The sequence below is a fragment of the Drosophila subpulchrella genome, chromosome 3L, assembly GCF_014743375.2.
Source record: "Drosophila subpulchrella strain 33 F10 #4 breed RU33 chromosome 3L, RU_Dsub_v1.1 Primary Assembly, whole genome shotgun sequence".
In the NCBI taxonomy this organism is placed as follows: Eukaryota; Metazoa; Arthropoda; class Insecta; order Diptera; family Drosophilidae; genus Drosophila; species Drosophila subpulchrella.
The window spans coordinates 29,386,270-29,408,273 of record NC_050612.1 but is presented as its reverse complement, the minus strand read 5'-3'; the positions used below and the strand labels follow the sequence as shown (position 1 = coordinate 29,408,273).

Here is a 22,004-nt window from a genome sequence, read left to right as displayed (position 1 = left end):
TTGCCTTAATAAGTCTAAACCGTATTTAACATGCTCCGTCGCGTCTCACTTAGGTTTAAGAATTTAACACTATACACTATGAAGAGGATACTTAAGATATTGCGACCATCGTGTCCTGTTTTGTTTAGTTTAGTTTTGTAGTTGGTTTTTGCTTTCTTTTGATTCTGGATGCCTTGGTCAGTAATTGTGGTCTGGTGTGAAGTGTGGTGTGTGCAGCCGGAACGATCGACGATCCACTCCCGATTAACGCAGCTGATTCCTGTTTAGCAAAATATCGTATTAGATCCGGTATGGCAAGGTCTCGAGATAGACATTCACTACTAGATGATTCTAAGCATAGAGATGAGTGTTAAATTAAAACAAAGGGCTTACTAACTTTTTACATAAAAACTTGACAAGGCGTTGCGCAACTTAGAGTTGCTTGGATTTCTGGTTTCTGGATTCTTGAGCCATACGCTGACGTCGTCTCTGCTGATGATGATGATGTTTTTTCTTTTTTTGTGGTGAGTATGTGGGGATTGTATGTGTGGGAAACAAAATGTAAACGCTTGAACACAAAAATCACACAAAGCAGTTCCTCACGGCCGCGGCCCGAGTATTGTCTTTGTTCAGTTGCTTGCTCTCTACAATTGCCGTCTGTCCACTTATCTGGGCCGTTGTCTGTGGGGATGAGAGAGAGCGGGCGATGATCAAACGGAACCGGAAACGGAAACATAAATGCAACATAAGCGACAAGAAAACGATGATAAACTATACATTTTATAATGGGGTGGATGAGCCTAGCCTTAATTTTGGATACACTTGTCGGATTCATACTTGTCTTGGTTTACAGATCATATCAACCCATTATCGTGATCTTCTGTTTTATTCCTATCATAGGTATTTTTAACTCACCTAAAGTACTGATCGTGCAGGGACTGTCGCTGGAACTCGGCGGCCTGTAAATACTGTATATATGTAATTAATGAGTTAGGAGGTGGATTAGGGAATTGGGAAACCTGTAGTTGGTCGGCATAGGACATGCGCAGCAGGACATCCGAGTGCGGCTCCCTAGGTATAAGCATATTTGGCCGCGGATACTGGCCAACATTCGCTGAAATGTAAACAGGAGGGGAAAACAAAAAGTTGGATCAGTTATTTTTCTATCCTTTTGGGGGGCATAAAACAGGGCGAAAACCTCAAGGGCTATACAAACTCACGTGGCAGTTGGAAACCGGCCTCCGGTGGTTGCGGCTGTGGATGCAAAGGCAAATGTAAATGAGTATGAGAGTGTGCATGATATTCTCTCGTCAATCGTATCTGAAAATTATCGAATATCGTAGAAAGTTTCAAAAGAGCCAGTGCTGCGTGGGCGTGGTCGCCAATAGAAGATTAACAGAGTTTTATGTAACGATGCGTAATGCGGGTTATTAGATGGCGACAAATGTCGTTTCGATTTTGGTTTGGTAATTTTTATTGTGGTTAGGTGCCCCTCCATCGAGAGGGCAAAAGCATGGCATGGCAAATAAAATGGTTAGCACAGAGAACATGAACAGCATGACTTTGGGACACGTGCTGGGGGGTTTTGTATGCGGGTACTGGACTGGTTAACAGGTGAGCTGACAAGTGGACATAGTGATTGGTTCGGTTTTGCGGTTCGATCGCTTGACGTTCCAAATACGATTGATTTTGTGAATATGAGTCGAGTGGAGTAAAAAAGAAGTGTAGCCTACCATACGCACCATGTGCTCGCCCGGGTCCAACCCCACATGGTGCGGAGGTGGGATTCCCAGACGCTCCCTCTCCATCTGCGATATCGCCGGATTCGCATACAGGGGGAACTGCGAGGGGTGGATGCCGCTGTTGGGATGGTTAGAAATAGATCTACACAATTAATTTCATATTAATTAAGTCTAAGGAGCCTCAACCCACCGTCGATAGTACTCCATCCAGTGCGGATCTAGTCGGGATTGACTAGCCGCAGCAGCTTGTGCGTTCTTGATCTCCTCCAGTTCTCTGTAAGTATTTTAAGATTTAGTATGTAGTAGCCGCATTGGCATCCATGTGTTTTTGATTGGGGAATCGTGGCTTGGAGCAGGGAAAATTGCAAAAGATAATCATAAATTTTGACGTGCGCAAAGTTATACCGATTTCTTAAAAAGCTGGCAGGCAATAAGCAGGGGATGACAATGCCTTTTATAATAGTTTGGGTTTAATAAATGATTGTGTTAGTGCGTTTCAGAATCGAGTTAACATGTTAGGAAATTTCTTTTTTATAAGGTTACGACCCAAATTGAATTGGATCATTAAAGTTATTTATTTAATTTGTATGTCAATATTTTAAGCTGTGTCTAAAAATTCCGAAATGCACTGGGAAATGTGAGGAAATGATGAATATTGATTAAGTTTTTGTGAGGTAGGTGTGAATGGAATTTATGAGGCGAGAAAGGGTTTATGGTTGTGTTTGGGATATGTGATATGAATTTCGCATTGAAGTGGGGTCTTGGCAGGCTTTGGTACTGTACCTCTCTCTGTACATGGGGCCCATTGGATGATGATATGGCACCATCTGCTCAACAGGACTGAAATTGAATCGAATGGAAATAATTACAATCAACGAACGCGACTTGGTCGGCTCCCAAAAGGAGTCAGGCAGGGGAAAACGACAGAAGACAACTGAACTGAATCCTAACACCAGACAAAAGATTCCGGGGGAGCGTTGTTCTTTCAGCACCCCCGACACTTACCTGAAGGCGACATGGGGACGAGCGTACTCCGATAGTTGGCGCAGTGCTGGCGTATCCGCATACGGAGGCTTCAGCTCCGCTTTCATCTTGGCCTGCTGCGCCGCCTGTTGGGCGGCAGCTGCTTGCTGCTGTTGCTGCTGCTGTTGCTGTTGTTGTTGCTGCTGTAAAGGATTAGACATCGTATTAGATTGTGTCCACTTTTAAATGGCATATTTATGTCGGCTTACCTGACGCCGCTCTCGCTCCTTCTCGGCCAGCTTGCGGTCGCGTTCTTCGCGCTTGCGGGCCAACTTTGAGTCAGCCACCGGTTTAAAGATCAAATCCGTTCGCGTGCATGAATTGTAATCTCCACGATCGATGTGGCGCACAAATCTGTGGGATAAATAAATAACATAATTATTAATGTATCAGTTTAAGGCCATGGCTTTCTTTTAGTAGGACACTCACATGGCAGACTGAGAGCGATGGCATTCCGTGTCGTCCGGTTTCGCTTCTGGACTGGGACCACGTGGTATGTTGTGCGTGGGACTGGGTATCTCTGGCTCCGGATCCGGCTCAATATCAATGGGCACTACAAAATTAAAAAAATTTAATTAGATTAATCTATTAGCTTTTACATCCAAATTCGCAATATTACATGGCTCCGTGGGATGATGTCCTCCGCCCATTCCCGCCGAGTTGGCCGAGTGTGCGTGCGCTCGCAGGGCGTCCATGTGCGATGTGGGCTTCAGGCCGTGAGGCTGACCATCTTGCGGGGCGAAGGGCGATCCGTGAGGCGGTCCTTGTGGATATCCCGGCATATGGCTGCCAGGATAGGCACCAGGTGGAAGACCCGTCGGTGTTCCAGGTCCACCCATTCCCGGAGGCATTCCACCGCCCGGACCCTGTGGCGTCTTTGGCGTCGGCGGTTTGTTTGGTTGCATTCCGCCAGGCGGTTGTTGCTGCGGCGCCTTGTGCTGCTGTACTGCCGCCGCTGCTGCTGCTTGGTGTTGCTTCTCAGCAGCTGCTGCTGCTGCGGCTGCCGCTGCATTCTGCTCATCCTGACGCATCTGCTGTGGCGGCGGTCCCTGCAGACCAGCATGGTGGGCGGCCATCACAGCTGCCGGGTCAAGTTGTCCCGGCTGTGGCGGCGGCTTCATGTAGGCCGGAAATCCAGGACCATAGGGCGCATAGCCGTATGGCGAATTGAAGGGATGGTGATGCGGCGAGTAGAAGACCGAGGGATGCAGTAGCGGGTGCGGATACGGTGACTGACCCGGATGCACTCCAATCTGCGGGATTCCCCCGCCAGGCGCGATTAGTGGCAACGGCAGAGGCATCTGCGGGTGGCGAATGACTGGCGGCGAGGCTCCTGGCCGCAAATGCGGTGGTGGAGACGTCCCTAAGCCCCTCTGACCTGGTTGAGGAGCGTACATCTTGCTCAGAGGACTAGCCATCAACGATGCATTGGACACCGGTGGAGGTGTCATGTGTGGCGATTGCTGACGCATCAGCGCATGTCGATCCCTTTCCGCAACAGCTGCCGCCGCAGCAGACAACGCAGAGGACGAGGGATGATGGCTGAGCGGCGACTGTGGCACCGGATGCAACGGACTCTGACGACTCAGGCTGCTAACGCTAGACGCCGGCGAAGCCGCTCGATGAGCAGCTGCCGCTGCAGCCGCCGCCGCCGAGGAGTTCGGCAACCCTCCGGGTCCAACGCTTCCGGGTCCCGATGGTCCACCTCCACCGCTCGAGATCTGTACGCTGGGACTGGCGCGGCTGAAGGCGGACGATGGCACTGTGCTGGTGGTCAGCGACATACTGCTAGAAGTCATGCTGGCCACCGAATGCGGCGTCAGCGGAGCCGAGGAGGCGTGCGAGTGTGGCAGGTGAGAGGGCGGGGTGCGGCGACTTAGAGCGGACTCTGGAATTCCTCCAAGTCCACCGGGTCCGGCCAGCAAAGCGATGGGTCCACCGCCAGGTCCCAAGCCTGCTATCGAGTGTGTGAGCAGATGGTGACCCGGATGAGCCAGCGCTGCGTGGGCCGGATGACCCGGTGGCAGGTGAGCCAGATGCGGGTGTATGGCCATCGGATGGCCGATAAGACCTGGGGGCGGTGGACCACTGCCCGCTAGACCAGGCAACGGCGATGTGCGATGCGCGTGCGGCGATTGCTGCGGCGGTGGTCCACCAGGACCACTCGATCCCGCCATCGTGGTTGAGGGCTGCGAGCTGGGTGGCTCTCGAGACGATTGCGGATCGTGCATGGATCTCGGCGGCTGCTGGGCAGGTGATGGAGTTCGCACCGTGCCAGCCTGGCCACCAGGCGGCTGTTGTTGTTGCTGCTGCTGCTGAGGAGCATGCGAGGGCGGCAGTCCGTGACCATGTTGCGGATGTCCCTGCAGCGACAGTGGCATGGGAGCATGCGGATGCATACTGGGTGGCAGATCGTGCGGCCGATGGAGACCCTGCAAATGTGCATGTGGGTGAAGGTGAGGGTGCATGTGCGAGGGCGCCATCGTCGAGAGCGTGGGAGGAATTCCAATCGAGCTAGGCGGCATCGACGAGGCCACAGACAGCTGCGGATGCGGGTGACCAGGATGCAAGCCATGTTGCAGGCTGGGCGGTCCTTGAGCCGTGGGCGTGGGCTGGTGCAACGACGTGGGCGGCGGAGGCGGCTGGGGGCCACCACCCGTTGAACCTGGTGGCGGGCCGTGTATGAGATTTTGCGGATGCATTCCCGGGGGCAGGCCACCGCCGGCTGGCGAAGGCATGTGCGGCGAGGGATGCGGCGACTGGAACTGCTGCGGTTGCGGTGGCATTGACGGGGGCTGGGAATTGCTGTTGCTGCCCTGGCTATCCTGACCAGGCGTAGAGCGCGCCGAGGCGTCGATTGGACTCTCTGGCGGAGGGCCGTACGGCGAGGACTTGATCAGATTCTCGCCGCCATACGGCTTCACGTCCGCGGGTCCTGCCTGGGAGACCGGTGGCATAGGGTACTTGAGATCCTGCGGCGGGCCGTATTTAGCCCCTAAAGGATCACCATACTTGAGCATGAGACCAGTAGGTTCGAAGGGTCGTCCCAACGGTGGTGTCTGCACATCATGCTGGTAGTGCGGCTTGGGCATGGCGATGCCAGGCGGCGGCGTGGCTCCCGGCGGCACCTGATGTGCCGGCGGCTGGGACTGCTGCTGCTGGGACTCTTGGGACGTTGGTGGCGGTCCATATTTATGGGCAACGTCCAGTGGTGAGCCCACATTGTGCGGCAGGTGACCAAAACCGGGCTTCACATCGGGTATCTTTAGCGAATCCTGGTAGCCCTGCTTGCTTTGCGGCTGGTGGGCAGCGGACAACTCCACGGGATACTTGCCCTGCTGCTCCATCATGTACTTCATATCGTATTTGCCAGCAGCAGCTGCTGCTGCCGCCGCCGCTTGCATCTCCTGGCTGTACTTGAGTGCATCTAGGGGCGGTGGTGGTGGATACTTAAGATCCTGGGGAGCGAACTTCATCTCCATTTCGGGCGGATACTTCTGGGGCGTTGTCGGCGCTCCAGGCGGTGCTCCAATGGCTCCTCCTGCCGCATCGCTATGCAGTTGTGGTGGCTGTGAAGGCACACCTTGTCCCGGTGGTCCATACTTCAGCTGGCCATCGATGAGGTAGCCAGGAGGCGGTTGCGTCGACAGCGGCCCATGAGGCATGTGCTGCAGGTGCAACGGCTCTTGACCACTTTCCACCGGAGCTCCGGAGAGCGGATGCAGGGCTGAGGATGGTGCACCGGGACCTGTCGGCGGCAGACCTCCAGCACTGTGCTTCAGTGCATCCTCATTTTTAATCTCGATCTTCACCTTTAAGTCCTGTGGCTCATTGCTGTTCTGATTACAGGTGGCGTCCATTGAGTCCTCCATGGGCTCCTTCTTGATGTAAACCGACTCCGAGGGCGGGCAAGCTGGAGGTGGCTGAATGCCAACTGGAGCAAGTTGTTGCTGCATCTGCTGCTGTGATTGCTGCTGCAGCAGCTGTTGCTGTTGCTGCTGCTGCTGCTGCGGAGAACCCTCTTGCTTGATGGTGGCCAGCTTCTTGAGCATCTCTGGGTCACTGTCGCACGACTCCATTTTCTCGATGGCCTCCTTGCGATCCACGGACGCATTCAGCGCCTCAACAGTGGCAATTGTGGGCACCTTCATGGTAATCGGCGGCGCCACGGGATTGGCCAAGGCATTAGGATTGGGTCCGTCTACCGAACTCGTGTCCACGCTGCTCGGCGCCTGGATGTTTGTCTCCTCGTCCATGTTCTTAATAGCGCTATCCTTGCTGTCCTCCGCCAAAGCTTCTGCCTTTATGGTCTTCTCCTCGGCCTTGGCCTCCAAATCGTTGGTGACCATTTCGCGCTCCTCCTTGCAGCTGATCGTCTCCTTGCTGTCCTTGGTGGACTGCTGCTCGGCGGTCGTGGTGTCCGTCGTATTCGACTCTCCATCATCGAGCACAGAGTCCGGTCTGCTGTCCGAGTTCATGCTCTCCACCGGGCTATCCGGTCGCTTGCGCTTCTCCTTGACAGCATTCTCCTCCTGGGCACTAGGCTCGCTGGCCTCCTGTTCCGTTCGCTTCTTCTTGTTGGGCGTATCCTGCTTGCCACCCTTGCGCTTGTTGGCCGAACTCTCGGCCACGGCCTTTGTCGGCGTCTTGGGACTATCGACCGAGGCTCCGCCGGCAACATCCGGTGTTTCGGAGCCTCGCTTGGGCCTCTTGCCATTAGCCACGGCGTTGGCTGACTGATCCTTGGAGGAGCTATTGCCGCCAGCGGCACCGCCGCCGGTCGAACCGCTGCTTATGGATGTGGCGTTACCGCCACCGTTGCCGGCCGCGTTGTTGCTGCTGCTGGTGCTGCTGTTGTTGTTCTGTTGCTTATTTCGCGTCCTCATCCTTGAGGGTGATTCATCCCTTTTGTGGGTCAGACTCGAATCACTGTCGCACTCGCTGGCGTCGTCCTCGGTGAGCGAACTGTTCTCCTCCTTGGAGACAGCGGGCGAGGAGCGACTCGCCGTCTCGGACGCCGCGGTTGCCGTCGCCGTCGCCGTCGTCGCAGTTTGTGGTTCTGGAGTGTCCTCCTTCTTGGGAGGTGTGTTGCTGCTGCTACTGTTGTTGGCCCGCGTGACACGGTTGCGGCGCAGGGCGCTCTGTCGTCGCCGCCTGTGCGGCCGGTTGTTGTTTGCGCCGGGCGTCTTCTTCCACAGATAGTAGAACTCGACCAGCTCCGGCGTGTCCTTGTGCGGGAGCAGGTCCTTATGGATGCGGAAGAAGTTCTTCCCAAACTGACGCAGACCCTTGATGAATTTCTTTGTTTCGTCCTCGGTCCACTTCTTGTCGATGCCCTTCGAAACGGGGCACTTTACGAGCGCTTGTAGAGCTTTGCCTGGATCGTAGCCAGAATCGTGGAGCTGCAAAGGAATTTCAGATTAAAGAGTGTTCGGTGCATATACATATATCATCTCGGGTAACTCACCACGTCGAGTGCGTTTATTGTGGTGTCGTCGCGACTGGCAGCCAAACAACCGTCTTCTAGTCCGCCATCACACATTCCTTGAAATGCAGCCATGGAGCGAGCCGCACGCAAGAACATTAATAAGTCGCCATCGGCCACAACGCCTGGACTCCATCTTGATTCCTCTAGTTCACGTTCATCGGTTTCCTTGTCGATTGGGAAGCTTGAGATTGGATTATAATCGGGCAGTTTTGCCTTCAGTCGTCATAGGAGACAAACGAAAATTTCTGGGATTAGTTCAAAAACTCCAGGAGAACGATTGATGGGTTAGTCACACAACCACACCACGCACAATACACACCACAGGCAAGACAGCTAGTGCCGGCAATCCGGGGGGATTACCAGCACCCACGAGATGATACACAAACTTAAGTCTAATGCATGATTATGGATGAATAATGAATAATGTGTGCTACGGATTCCTCGAACGGATTTTGGGAAGAGAACAGAAAGGAAGTAGGTTTTGGGATCTGGTTCTGGGTCAACTTCTAATTGTCGAGGATTCGAACTAGTAATAGCCAATTGGATAAACGCTAGAACTACAAATTATTTACAGGAATTAGGCATTATATACAGGGAAATTTTTAAAAGGTTATACTAAGAGCAACCGAAATGGTTAAGGAATGCATTTTGCTGTAGCCTTTTCGAAGAGAACGGTAGAATCAAATGATTTAGGATAGTGATGAGTTCAAGTTGGGTATATATTAGTATGCAGAAGTGAAGAACTAAGGTAAGGGATGTCAAATAATTAACAGGAATGAATTACTTGTACAAGAGATCTGGTACTTAACAAGTTTAATAACTCATTGATAAACATATAAAATGTTGAATCTTATTAAATAACTTAAGGGGTCCTGTTTCTTAAAATAACTTTTGTTCAGTGACGTAAAAGAAGGAAAAAAGTTTTCGTGTTTGCGAAACTTGATTTAATTCGAAAACGGAAACAGGACCATTAAAATCTTTAATTATTTTCCGTTTCTTCAAAGGCTTCACGCAAAAGAGTTTGTGAAAGGTTTTTTGTTTAGGACATCCGAGAGGAAGAACAAAGGAATATAAATTTCAACTTTTGCTATAAACAAAAGAAACAAGGGCAATATTTTCGTTTTGCATAATTGTTAAATTTAGCAGTTCTTTGTTTTTTGGTTTTCTTTTTTTTACTTTTTTGTTACCGTGAGCTGAATTTCTGATTTGTGAGAGTTATGTACGTACATAGACATCGTTTACCTGGTGGCCGGGACCCACTCGAATTTCTCCTTGAGTGGAGGCCGCCATCACCCTTTAAAAACACGCTTCCGGTCCAGTGTTAAGCCTTTTTATGCCCTCTATGATATGAAAATTCAACTGCAAATAGATCCAAGCACACAGAGAAAATTCGTTAAAAAAAAGGATTCAAACAGAGAGAGAACGCACGGCAACAGGGGGAGATGGGCGGGGGATAAAAAGCATTTTCAATAAAGCGATGAAGTTCACATCAACATGCATAAATAAATAATCCATAAAAATAATGCCGTGTAATGTGCGAACGATGGAGTGGCGATGAGAGTGGGGGGGACTTGGCTGACGGTACCGGGAAATTAGGGGTTTACGCTGTCGGACGATTGAGCTCTCTGCCACTTAATCGCCTGCATATGTTAATGCGCCCGCCACGTACAGACCCCGAGGGATTCGGAGGATTGAGGGGTAGGACTGTGGCACTGACAGACGAATGGCTTTGCTTTCGGTACGCGTTTGCTTCGGTTTACTCTACTCGCTGTTCCATTGTACCCTTCATTAAGAGGCTTTAGGTTCTCTTACATTATCTTTATTTTCCTTATAGGAATTATAGCCGTAAATATTGCGATTTTGAAATATACGAGTATAACCAAAGATAACTTTAAAATTAAATGTATTATTAACTTTTCAGTCAAAACATCCGAGAAATTTAGAACAGATCCAATGTTCTTAGTTTTTCAGGACTAAAGACTCATGAAATCAAGAACAAATTACTCTGGAATTTCTCGGAAGACTATTTTAGCCAATTTTGCACTTGCTTTCCTCAAATGTTGGTATACTGGTTTTATAGGTTATACCTAACCAGGGTATTTTCAGCATCGTTGCCCCACATATATCTTCTTTTCAGTTTTTACTCAATTTTTTCCGGCCATCACAGGCTCTTTTTTTTTCTTTTTTTCTTCGCCTTGTCTGGCGTTGTCTCTCGAGTGTGCGTGCAGCTGTAAACAGATTTTCCGCTCAAGTAAGTCCGCGAATAACTGTAACGAGGCGGTTAAGTAAGCCTCCTCCGGTTCCAGACCATCCCAGACCATCCCATACGGCCAGGCCATACACCTTCCATGCTCCCATACCCCCACACCAGTGCCCATGTCAACCCCACCAAGAGGAATTATCATTAAATTTGCTTATGAATCAATATCATTGGCTATGCACAATGACAGGCAAACTGAGGGACCAACGGACAAACCGACGGACGCAGTGCGTTGCCTGCCGTCGCCTCACATCAGGAATGCCGGCGGTGTTGCGGTTGTGTGGCAGCGGCACACAAATTATGGCAATTAAAATCAATTAATTAAATGCAGCGACAGCTACGGGAGCGACGACTACGGTTGCCCGACTCACATCGGATCTGCACAGGCAGGCAAAAAAAAACCAGATATATATATATATATCTGTATACCTATATAGATGTGTATGTGCGCATTGTCGACAGATTTACACTCAATAAGGCACGACACGCCGCCTAAATGACTGACGACAACGGCGAGCGGGACGAAGAGGAGGTGGGTTCCTCAGTTGCACAGTTCCACACCGCGATCCCGGAGGAGGTGGACCTGGAGGAGGGGCACAAAACGCCTGGGAGTGGAGGACCTGGACCTGGGGTTGCACCGTGGTCACATTCGATTCGATTCGATTCGGTAATCCCCTCGGCACACGAACACAAATGAAATATTCATGACCGTCACAGTAGATGTCAGCGGGGAGAAATTCGAGTATTTATGCTGCCTTTTGTTTGACTGTCAGGCCAGCGAAATATGCCAATGAATGTTTACTTATGAATAATTGTTTACCCAGCGTAAGAGCCGAGATATCAATGGATTGCCTTTCGGTATCAGTACTGTTCTACTTATTTCCTCATCATTTTTAAAGTCTAATAAACCAAGAAAGAGTATTCTTAATTCCTATTTTATGTATTGTACTTAAAAGCAAAAATTAATCATTTTAAAATGTATTTAAAAACTTCTTATAGACATAATATATTCTAAGTTAGATCTTATCTTCTAGATATAAAGAAAAAACCCTAAAATATTCCACTATACCCAGTACCACTGTGCAACGAACGGTCCGCGTTTGGGGCCAACACTTATCAACGACATCAGCAGCAACACCATACTATACCACACCACTCCATTCCGAACCACACCACACCTCACCATACCATACCATACCCGACCAGAGACCAGGTTACTTGCTTTGGCTTTGGCCTGGCCCTGTTGGCCTGGTTGGGTTTTGACTGCTTGGCTGGTTGGTTTAACTGGCAGCAAACTTTTTTATGGGGGAGTCGTGAGTGGAAAAATTTCATATAAACACACACAAGGTGGCGGTGGCCACCAGGGCGCAGGGCACGCGACCGACTGAATCCCGATCCCCACATGCCGAGCATTGTCGGTGGATTGCTGCTGTTGCCCCCAGGCTGCTGCACAGAAAGAAAATCATAATAATTGAATCCTATGTCTTAAATGATTTTACATTCTAATGGATGTGTGACACTTCTTTAAGTTTCGACAGATATTATATAGGTAACATATTTTCAGTGTCAACTGTTATATAATCATGAAAGTTCCAGTTTCAACAGATAAATTAATTTTTTATGAAGTAACACCTTAAAAAGTTAAATAGAGCAACTAAATAAATGCGTTTTTCTGTTTCCAAGACAATTGTTTTAATATCAGTTGATGATATATGATTTTTGAATCTAGATTATTTAGGAATTTAACAGATTGCTTATAATTTTATAAAGTAACCCGACCAAAATTTAACAGATTAACTAAGCCAATATATTTCTATTTTTCGAAATCAATTGTTAATTACTTTTGGGCTACTCTAAAAATAATTGAGCAAATTTGCTTGTCGATTGGGTTCCCAAACTACCCAATAGACCAGCAATAACCTTAAAACAAGGGTTGTAATTCAGTCACCCCGGAAAATAATCGAATTAATCTTTGCCCAAAATATGTATACCCCTGATTTATTACTAAATTTTCCTCTCTGCATTGCCTTTTGGGCTGCTGGTTGGTTGGCGCTTGGGGAAAAATTGTGTAATAACTGCTGGCAATGAGCTAAGCTGTTCCTCCCGCCGCCTGTGGGCTCTATTCTGTGGCGGCTTTCCGCTGGCTGTTATAAAACAAATGTACTACAAAAAGCGACGTTGTAAACGCACAAAGCCATAAAATCTGAAAAGACAAAACGAAAGGCTCGAACGAACACATTTGCCACCACCAAAAAGTGCCCTCCATGTGTTTGCCACTCCCCTGGTTTTCCCTGCTTTTCGTGCCTTTCCCCGCATTTCCTGCCTTTCCTCCCTCCGCTCCATGGTCCCTTTTTCCCTGTAAAAGACCACAAATTATGGCACAATCCGGCGAAAGAGAGGGGTATACACAAAGCGAAAGAGAGAGACGGCACGAGTTGGGTAGAGTCTGTACATTGACTACGTGACGTTCTCGAGTACTTGGCTCTCACTTCTGTGAGTCAGCAATGTCGGTTGGGATCCAGCTCTGGCTTGGCTCTTTCCAGGTCCCCTCCCTTCTCCCCAGGTCTCCCCCTTGGCCCATCTGACCTCCGAGCAAATTTAAGGCCAATAATGCTGTCAGACTCAACTGGCGCGTCCGTCTTCGCTCAATTAATGTCATCGCATATTATAAAGTTACACTGGATTAACAACTTCGACTCGCCACTCGCCCCCTATATCTGTGGCTGGAAATTGTTTTCTAAACAGCCCATAAACATAAACGAAAACAAAGCGAGAAATGTAAATGAAAATAAAAACTGGGAAAGCCAACGGCAGCAAAAGTACACAAAGAACACATATTTGAATTTTTTTAACAGAATGAAATTTTTTAGTTAAAAACTGAAGTGTATTTTAAGTATTTGGAAGATCAAAATATGTTGGTTTTACAAACATCTTATATTTTAATCTTTACATGGTTTGATTACCAAACTTGTTTTAAAAAAAGTTGTTTGTCATTTCTTGATCTACAAGATTTTTTGAAGAAGTCAACTCTAAGAAACACCGTTTCCAATACAATTTATCATATCAAAGGTTAAAATTTTACGCATTGAAGAATTACAAGATTGTATTTTAAGGTAATATCAAGGGTTCACCTAATTGAGTTTTTCTTTGTTTTTTCTCTGTGTGTAACAACCAACAACATCGACAACGGCCGCATAAAGAGGAAATTCAATAAACAATTTGTAGCATGAGTAGCGGAAAATTGTGTGTACGCACGCGGCTAAACGGACGCGAGTGGCTCCCAAAGGGGGGCGAAAAGGAAAAGTGGGGAAAATCCGACGAGGTGCCTCTCGTTTCCTCCGTCTCTATCTCTTGATGTCTCTTTCTCTCTTTCAGCCTTGCCGAGTATAATTTTGAAATGGAAAAGCTGTCGACTGTCGTCGGCTGGCTTGTCGGCTGTTTCTGTTTGGCTCTCCCGCTTAGCTTTAGCTTTTAGCTTGTTTTCCTCTTTGTAATCATCGCTTGCCAATAAGCTGACTAATTGACTGACAAATAGGCATCAAGCTCCACGGCAGCAACAACTACTGATACACAACGATGGCGTTAATAAGAGCGTCAGACAGTCAGACAGACGGATAGATAGATAGATAGATAGACAGGCAACTGAGAAAGCCCATTATATTAACCATCGACGCCACAACTGTACATTAAGGGTGGCCCATAAAATCCGAGACTTTATCCTTATCTACACGGGGCTCTCAGCAAGAGATTATTAGGTTAGTTCCCCGGGCCCTCGCGATGGCCAAGTTTAAGTGATATGGCTGTAAATGAATTAGAACCCCGGCTGTGATTGAGAGACCGAAGAGACTCCGAAAGGGTGGAAAACATGGAATCCTTCAGTTTTTCAATTGACTCGCCACAATTCGAGTGGGGCTCAATCGCTCTGAACTTGTCCAATCGACCGGAACTTTCAATTGAACCACTCAACCGAACCTTTGATCCCAGTTGTAGGTATACTCCTGTATTCTGTGTATAACCAGGCTATTTTGTTTATTTTATTTATAGACCATTTGTGTATTCAATGACTCATTCAGCTTAGACCTTTAAATTAACACACTCAAGTGCACTCTGAAAATTCGGTATATACACCTTTAAGTTTGCCTACTAAATTTATGAAATGTTTTTTCCTGCTTAAAACAGTTGCTCTAAATATATATTCTTCAATAAATTAGCAATCTACAACTTGTTATATAAGCATTACCATTATTACTTTTCTTCATTTTGTTTATCCTATAAACAACCACATTTCATTGGCATTGAGGGGAAATGCCATTTTCCATCCAAATTAATTCTGTAAATTCCTGAACTCCCCGCATAAACAATGAGAAATTCCTATAATTCAACCGTTTGGAAACCCCTAAAAACCTCATCTAAATAACCCAACTGAAATTACCCATCTACGGCGCATTCCCGAGGGCATAACAAAAGCCTGTCTATTAAGACCTCTGAGAGGAGTCCATTTAATTACCAAGACGAGAGCCGCACACACAAATTTAACCATGCAGCACGGCCAATCGAGTTCGTCATAGTCATTTTGACCAGGAGAGGAATAGGATATAAGGTAGATGGGTATGGTATATACATACCTACCATATAGCGCCCGTTTGAGTGAATAACTGTAGGCACACGGTGCCTGTGCATCTGTCCATTTGAAGGGTTCGTGTCAAGTACGGAAATCCCATTAAATGTTCGTAGGCACTTTGCAGAGACAACTCTTTGGTGTGTGTGTGTTTGTGGGTACAAGAGTAGCCGTATTCGTGTTGTGAAAGCCAAATTTTCACAACACAAGTCAAAATAGACGCTGCAGAAGTCAGCAAGAAACAAACAAAGGCTGTTGGCAAAGTGGCGAGGAAGTGAGAGAGACGAGTCGAAGCGTTTAACCAAAAACCCATAAAACAAATTTCTCTTTTCTTCGCCCGTGTAATGGAATTGTTTGCTTCTGTTGGACATTTCTCGACTCTCAACGCTACGAGTTTGTTTCAGGTTCAGTTTCCAGATTCTCGCTATGGTTCTCGTTTTTGTCTGGACAGGCAGAAGCTTACAGTTGTTATGCCCATTACTCAACATCAACAAGAACATTATGCCACCGCAGTGGCACTCACGCTGGTGCCACGACTCCTCCGCCTCCTCGCTTCCTCCATGGCATTCCTATTCATGCTCCAATCTCTGCCACACACACGGATACGGACATGGACACGGGACTCGAGGCCACTTCACTCCATTCCACTCGCCCCTCCACATGCTTTTCTTCATTCAACCCAAACGATTGAGCATCTATTCAAGCAGCCTCGTCTCCATCGTCTCCGACGTCGTCGTCGTCATCATCATCAGCAGCAGCACACAGCCGACGACGACGAGTCAACGCTCCAAAAGCCAAATAAACGACCCACTACGCTGCCCCTGCATCGCCTCTAAGGCCAACCTGTGCTCTTTGAGGTGGACCTTCCAAAAGATTCGAAATTAGAATTGGATTTTACCACTCATAAAAAACAGCAGTCACCAATTTAGCAACTATAGATTTTTAAAAAAATATTTTAGAATTTCGGTGTTTTCTTTTAGATTTTTATGTTTAATCGTATTTGTTGGAGGAGCAACACTCCCATTTTAAATAGCCTTTTTTTATTGCTATTATTGATTTTATAAATAGGTCGAAATATAGCAATTTTTAACATCTCATACTTTTTGGTTATAATTTTCTATAGTGAATGATTGACTACCTGTCCAGTAGACCAATCACCGATAAAATGCAAGTTATAAAAACTGAACATTGCATGGCAATGTGAATCCATCTTTTGTCTATACTTATTCGTTGTTTTATGACAGCCCATAAACCCTGAACACAAGGTCCACCCCAGGTGCAAATTCATTGGCCCGATCCGATGCGAACTGAACCGATCCGAACTGGGGTCGTCTGCATCCGAAACCGAATCCAAAAGCAAAACCGAATCTGAATCCGAATCGTAGAACGACGTCCGCTCGTGTCTGTTGGCCTGCTGTCGGCTTCGTTTCATACGATTTGTTGGATTTGCTCATGAAGTTGTTAAACAGATTGTCGGTGTAGATACCTTCATCATTTTGCACGCCGTCCTCCGCCTCCGCCTCCTCGTCATCCTCAACCTCATGCCCAACCCCATCCTCCGCCCGCTTTTTCCGCCCCAAGTATCCAGCCAATTCTGTAGTCTGCGGCTTGGTGTGTGTGCGTGTGCCTGCGCGATTAGTTTTATGTAATTTTATCGAGTATTTTAAGGATTTTGCGGCTTATCCGCGCTTCATTTGGAAATTGTTTCGTGTTACTTATGTCGGGATGTGTCTTGTCTGAAGGAACGGCAGGGCAGGATGTTCGGGGTTCCGTGTGTCTGGCCCCTTTTCCTTTTTATTCCTCCTCGTCGCTGTGGTTCCATCTTTTTTTCTAGTGTTTATGGAACTGTCGTTATTTGTTTGTTTGCCACTGCACGAGTGGATGTATGTTTGTAAATGAGCTCTTTGCATGTGCCTCCCACTCTTGGGCCACATTATTTCGCTCAGCTAATAGAATTACACACAACGCCAAAGATTTATGGGCCCATTTAACACGCTTTTGCATTATATTCTCACCCATTTCGGGCAGTTCATTGATTTTACACTGATTAACACGAGCTTAATTATTCATCCTTATTTCTTTCTCTGGCTTTATAAATAAAGTATAAATAATAATAATACGCCGACATACAGCTTGCCATTGTGTATTTTAATAAGCACTTTGTGTGTGCTAATTATCTTATCGCTAAATGGAGTTAACACGTAACAGAAACAGTAACTGGAATTGATTTAGCACTGCCAGTGCTTGTCTAGCTATAACATCGTGAGGCGATGTGACGTATATCATTTAAAAGGGATATTTAAATAATGTTTTTATGAAGGTTTTTAAGACAGTATGGTCTCTAAGATTTAGTTTACTGTGAGTGCTAGGTAAATTGTTCCATCTTAAAAAAACATTCTTCGTATATTGCAGTTATGTTATGATTTTTCTAAATTTGGTCCTTCGAGCCGGATTTTGACAATCTATTCTTCTATTTATATTGAATGTTATGAAAATCAATTTTAAGCGAATCTTAACATATCCATAATAATTGATTATTATTTGTCTGCATGTTTCAGTCGCTTAAGCTAAGTTGTCTTTACACTTTAATTTACCAGTTGCCACCATACAAGTTAATCTCACGTACACACCTCTAGGGCCAAGGTTTAACCAGCTTTAGTCGAGGGGATGGCTTAGATCAAGCCGCTTGGCTGCCCAGTCAGCAATGCTAATTAATTCGCTTATGTAATGGATAGCATAGCTAAAAGGGGGCAGAACTCAGGAAAGTTGAACAGGGGAAAACCTTCCGTATACTTCAGTGTCGTCTAATCGACATCAATAAATCGACACACTCGAGTCAAGTGTGCGCGGTTGGGCGGACGGACTTTTCAATCAGATAAGCAGCACTTATAAATTAAAAGCGCAACAAAGCAGATTAATAAAAGTTAAACTTTAACGGCACCTTATAAATAAGCCAAATGACTAATAATAAAATATGAAAGCGCGCACAAAACCCCGACATCAAAGGCAACCAACAACTGTGTAACATAAAAAAAAGCGCTCAACACAAAATCCAAAACCGAACCGAACCAAACCAGAAGAGCAGGAAAACCGCAAGGGAACTCATCCATTTCTCAACAGCATTTTATGTTTCTTTTTTGGTATTTGTATTTTAGAAATATGCGAGCTATTTGTGCGCCTTAAGTTTCCGTTGGCGTCGTTCGTTTTGCTTTTTTATTAAATGCATTATTAGCACGTTATTTATTAATTAAACACTCCACACTCCAGCCTTTAATGCGTCTCTAATCAGATGGCCTCGCCGCCGCCTTCTTTGTGGATTGGGTGGTTTGGGTGGCTTGGGTATTGGTGGTGGAGATAAGTAAGCGCGCGCTAAGCAAATGAAAATGTGGAAATGAGATAAGCACCGCAGGCGGTGCAAATTGTCTGGGCATTTCCTCGAAATCAATCTCCTTCTTTCCAAGAACCCACTGACTGGGATTTCACTTGTCGAATAGCAGGTTAAAGGTAAAGAGGCACTTCATTAGAAGAGATAACGAAATCAGTAAATCCCCGTTATACAATGGGTAAATGCGGGTATCAGACGACTGGTAATCCCTCATTAGCTCGAACTTAAGCCTGCACAATAATATTTAAATTACAAGTGGCCTACAATAACTAGGTTACCTATTTAACCAGATTTAGGCTAAGCATTTGAATGTGGCTGTAAAACAATAACCCCATAAACAGCCTAATATTTAAAATGATTACTTGAATTACAGCAACTCATTTCCTAATCGGTTTAGTGTTTATAATGCTTTTTCTTATAGCTGAGCAATAAAAAAAGTTGTGTAACAATAGTTAAACAGTTTTGTGAATTCCTGTACCTATTAGCAAGTGGAAAATTATGGAAAACACTTGTTTTTACAAGCCCACACCATCCCCTTGTTAAATTTAACATTATTCCGACCGAAACAAGAGAATTATAATTGCCCTACAAGGCAACTCATTAGCAGTCTACAATATCACCGATAACAATCTGGTTTAGTTGGGTTTGGGTCTACCTTATCTTGGGAACCAATCGTAGTTCCCCTAAATACCAGACCAAAAATGAACACCAGAAATCCGAATATGGCCAACAATAGCAACGGATTATATGGGCACACGCCCCCAGTTGTCTCATTGATTTGGGATCCCATTGAAAAATAGTTTCCTCCATTAGCCCGGCAGAAACCCTTCCGAAACGAAGCGAGACCGAACCGAAGAACAGGGGATGTGACACATGAGACGGGGGCCAGCGTGGAGTATCGAATTAAGCAAACAAATAATTATAATTAAATGTGTGCCCGGGTGAGCAGATGTCTTGGCTCACCATGAATCCGGGGTCGGGGTTGTGTATCGTCGAGGCGTTACTCCCGAAGAAGCTCCTCTCTCCAGCAGCAGGCGGCAAAGTAACTCCGGTCTCCGGTCTCCGTCTCCAGATTCCAGACTCCAGTAGATGATGATGATGATGATGTGCTGGGTCGATGGACGTAGAAGGGGATGGGCGGACTTGGTGGTTGTTGTTGTTGCTCTGCTCCTGTTGTTCTTGATATCGTTGCTCCAGTTGTTGTTTTTGTTGTTGCTGCTCAGCGAGGGGGCAGCGAATAGCCGGAAATGTATATTTTGGTTAATTTGCACAAACACAGCTGGAAGGCGAAGAGATGACGTAGGTGAGAGTCGAGGCAACGGAGATGATTAAACAAGGAGAAGAAAATAAAAGAATAAAAAAGAGCCCAACTGAAGAATTGAGCAGGTGGGGCGGTTCAAAAACCCCACAGAAAAACAATGCAACAGTAGCAGTCTTTCCACGAAAAGCGGTCAAAAATTTGGGTATATTTGCAATTATAAATATTTAATTTTATTTTTATAAACCTAATGGTCTTTGTGATAATGGAAAATTTAATGAACTCAAACAGTTTTTGCTTTAGAAATAAAATTATTAAATAAGTTTTTAAACATTAGGATTTCAAATTAAGAACAAGATTTAGGATTGAACAGTAATGATTGACTTCGCTATATAATTAAATAGTAAAATCTGCTTATACTGATTGAATTCATAGGTTGATCCCTTTTTGTTCTTTTTGTTACTTTTTAAAGGATTATTTTGACAACCCGAATTAAAGCCAAACAAAAGTTGTTGATAAGGATTACATAAAATATGTTGTAATTTCAGTACAAGCTTAAGTCAGCTGATATACCATATTCAAAGTTAAAACTACAGGTTTAGCACGCTATTACCCATATAAGCTTTATATCTTTTCACTACGAAAGTTTCTCTGTATTATATAAAACCTTTTTGAATAATGCACATTTTAACTTTGCTAAATGGGGATATCCTGGGAATCCTCTAGCATAAACAGTAAGGATTTCTGCTTATTTATCAGCCGACAAAAGGGCAACAAGACACATTTTCCGGCAACGTCAGCAGCAGCAGTTGAATAAGAAGAAGCACAGGCAGGAGGAGCGGTCACGGGAACAGGGGCGTGGGCAGAGGATGCGGAGGGGGGTCAAAAGCAGGAGCATCCTTGGGGGGTGGTGGGTGCGCTGGCCGCAAGAGCGTCGCGTCGCGTCGGTGGTGACGCCGACGATAACAACAACAGCAACAACAATAGCTGAGGGGGAAACAACGGTGGTGGGTTGTTGTATTGTTGTTGTATTTTAGTTGTTGCCTTTACTGCTGACGCTTGGATTTCGCCTTGTTGTTGTTGCTGCTGCGCTTGCGATTCCTTTTCAGCAAATTTGTTGAGCCTTCGTTCGTGTTTGCATTGTTCTACCCCAAAAAGTTCATAATAGACTGGATTCGCCCGCCGCCCCTTTAAAAACTCAGCCACTGTTTTTCTTCTTTTTTCTCCCGTTTTTACCGTTTTTAGGCCCGTTTTTTTTGTACTCGACAGACGTCGCATAAATTTAAATGATTTGCACGCTGCGCAACTGCGATTTCAAATTAAATTAGTGACACACTTAGTAATAATTAATTTTCGCACACTTGTTGTAGATTTTTCCTTACGTTTTTTTTTTTTGCTGCTGCTGTTTGTTGTTTTTATTGCTGCCGCTGCCAAGAGTTGTGGTTTTTGTTGCTGGTGCTACTGCTGCTTTTGGTGTTTTTGTTGTTGGGCGCGTGAAACTCGTCGTACGCTGTTTTTTTTTAATGCTCTTCTCCGTTTCTCTTCTTCTTTTTTTGCATACACTTTGCGCACACACTCACACACACTGACAGAGAGACACACACACACACATGCACAGACAGAGAGCAGCCGCACACAGACGCAGAGAAACACACACACACACACAGGCACGCACTTTGGTTGCTTGCTTGCGTTTTTTTTATTGCCTGCCTTCGCTTTCAGTTATTTTCACTGGGTTCGTGCGCGTTTTTCGGTTGCTTTTCCGCGAGTTTTCCAGCCAAACGCCGCAGCCAGCGTCGTTGCGAGTGTTTTCGCCAACAATTTGCTATAATTGGCTGGCCAAATGCGTGCTTTTTGTTAAAAATCGCCACTACGAATTTCTCCGCGAAGAAGCCACCATTTTGTAAAAATATATACTTTGCGAGGTCTGGCAATGCTGGTTGCGCAAGGGTGGCAGCCCTGTGGCGGGTTAGGGGCTAAAAAAGGCGGACATTTTCGCATAGCAGGCAGCCTTCGAGGGTGAGCAGAGGTCTGTTGGCTTTACAATTTGTAGGCTAGTTTTTTTAAATTTATTTGATTTTAAGTAAAACTAAACAATCGGTATTGCTTTTTTAATGAAATGGCATGCCTTTATCCGAGTAATATTTCTGGTGTGTTTGAATATGTACCAAAATAAAACTTAAAATACCAAAAATACTACAAATGGTCACCCTGGATTGGGTGAGGTGGGTGTATCGGCTGTCAGGAGCAT

At 46.2% G+C, this 22,004-nt stretch overlaps 1 protein-coding gene across 22 annotated transcripts; it reads right to left on the bottom strand.

Annotated features, from left to right (window-relative positions):
• Nucleotides 1–99: 99 nt before the first annotated feature.
• Nucleotides 100–21,681, bottom strand: LOC119553659 (arginine-glutamic acid dipeptide repeats protein). Of its 22 annotated transcripts, none has more exons than XM_037864150.1 (15): nucleotides 21,136–21,680; nucleotides 19,459–19,774; nucleotides 9,460–9,591; nucleotides 8,212–8,445; nucleotides 3,364–8,146; nucleotides 3,174–3,297; nucleotides 2,954–3,098; nucleotides 2,727–2,887; nucleotides 2,505–2,561; nucleotides 1,912–1,995; nucleotides 1,713–1,863; nucleotides 1,200–1,299; nucleotides 999–1,093; nucleotides 895–947; nucleotides 100–259 (listed from the first exon to the last, which is right to left on the bottom strand). In XM_037864150.1, exons 3-15 carry the CDS (start codon nucleotides 9,520–9,522, stop codon nucleotides 244–246), a joined length of 6,066 nt encoding a protein of 2,021 aa, XP_037720078.1. In that variant the 5' UTR covers nucleotides 9,523–9,591; nucleotides 19,459–19,774; nucleotides 21,136–21,680; the 3' UTR covers nucleotides 100–243. The 22 variants fall into 22 exon arrangements, with proteins under 22 accessions (XP_037720078.1, XP_037720083.1, XP_037720080.1 ...); XM_037864155.1 differs by having other exon boundaries at nucleotides 895–938; XM_037864152.1 differs by lacking the exon at nucleotides 100–259 and adding an exon at nucleotides 377–660 and having other exon boundaries at nucleotides 2,727–2,884; nucleotides 21,136–21,681.
• Nucleotides 21,682–22,004: the final 323 nt, after the last annotated feature.

What these genes read in the sequence shown, in the direction of transcription:
- LOC119553659 (XM_037864150.1), bottom strand. Translation starts at nt 9,522, where the DNA reads ATGGCGGCCTCCACTCAAGGAGAAATTCGAGTGGGTCCCGGCCACCAG. An exon ending in AGGAGCGAGAGCGGCGTCAG is followed by an intron (nt 2,888 to 2,953) that starts GTAAGCCGACAT and finishes AATCCTTTACAG; the next exon opens with CAGCAACAACAACAGCAACA. An exon ending in GGCCCCATGTACAGAGAGAG is followed by an intron (nt 1,996 to 2,504) that starts GTACAGTACCAA and finishes AAATACTTACAG; the next exon opens with AGAACTGGAGGAGATCAAGA.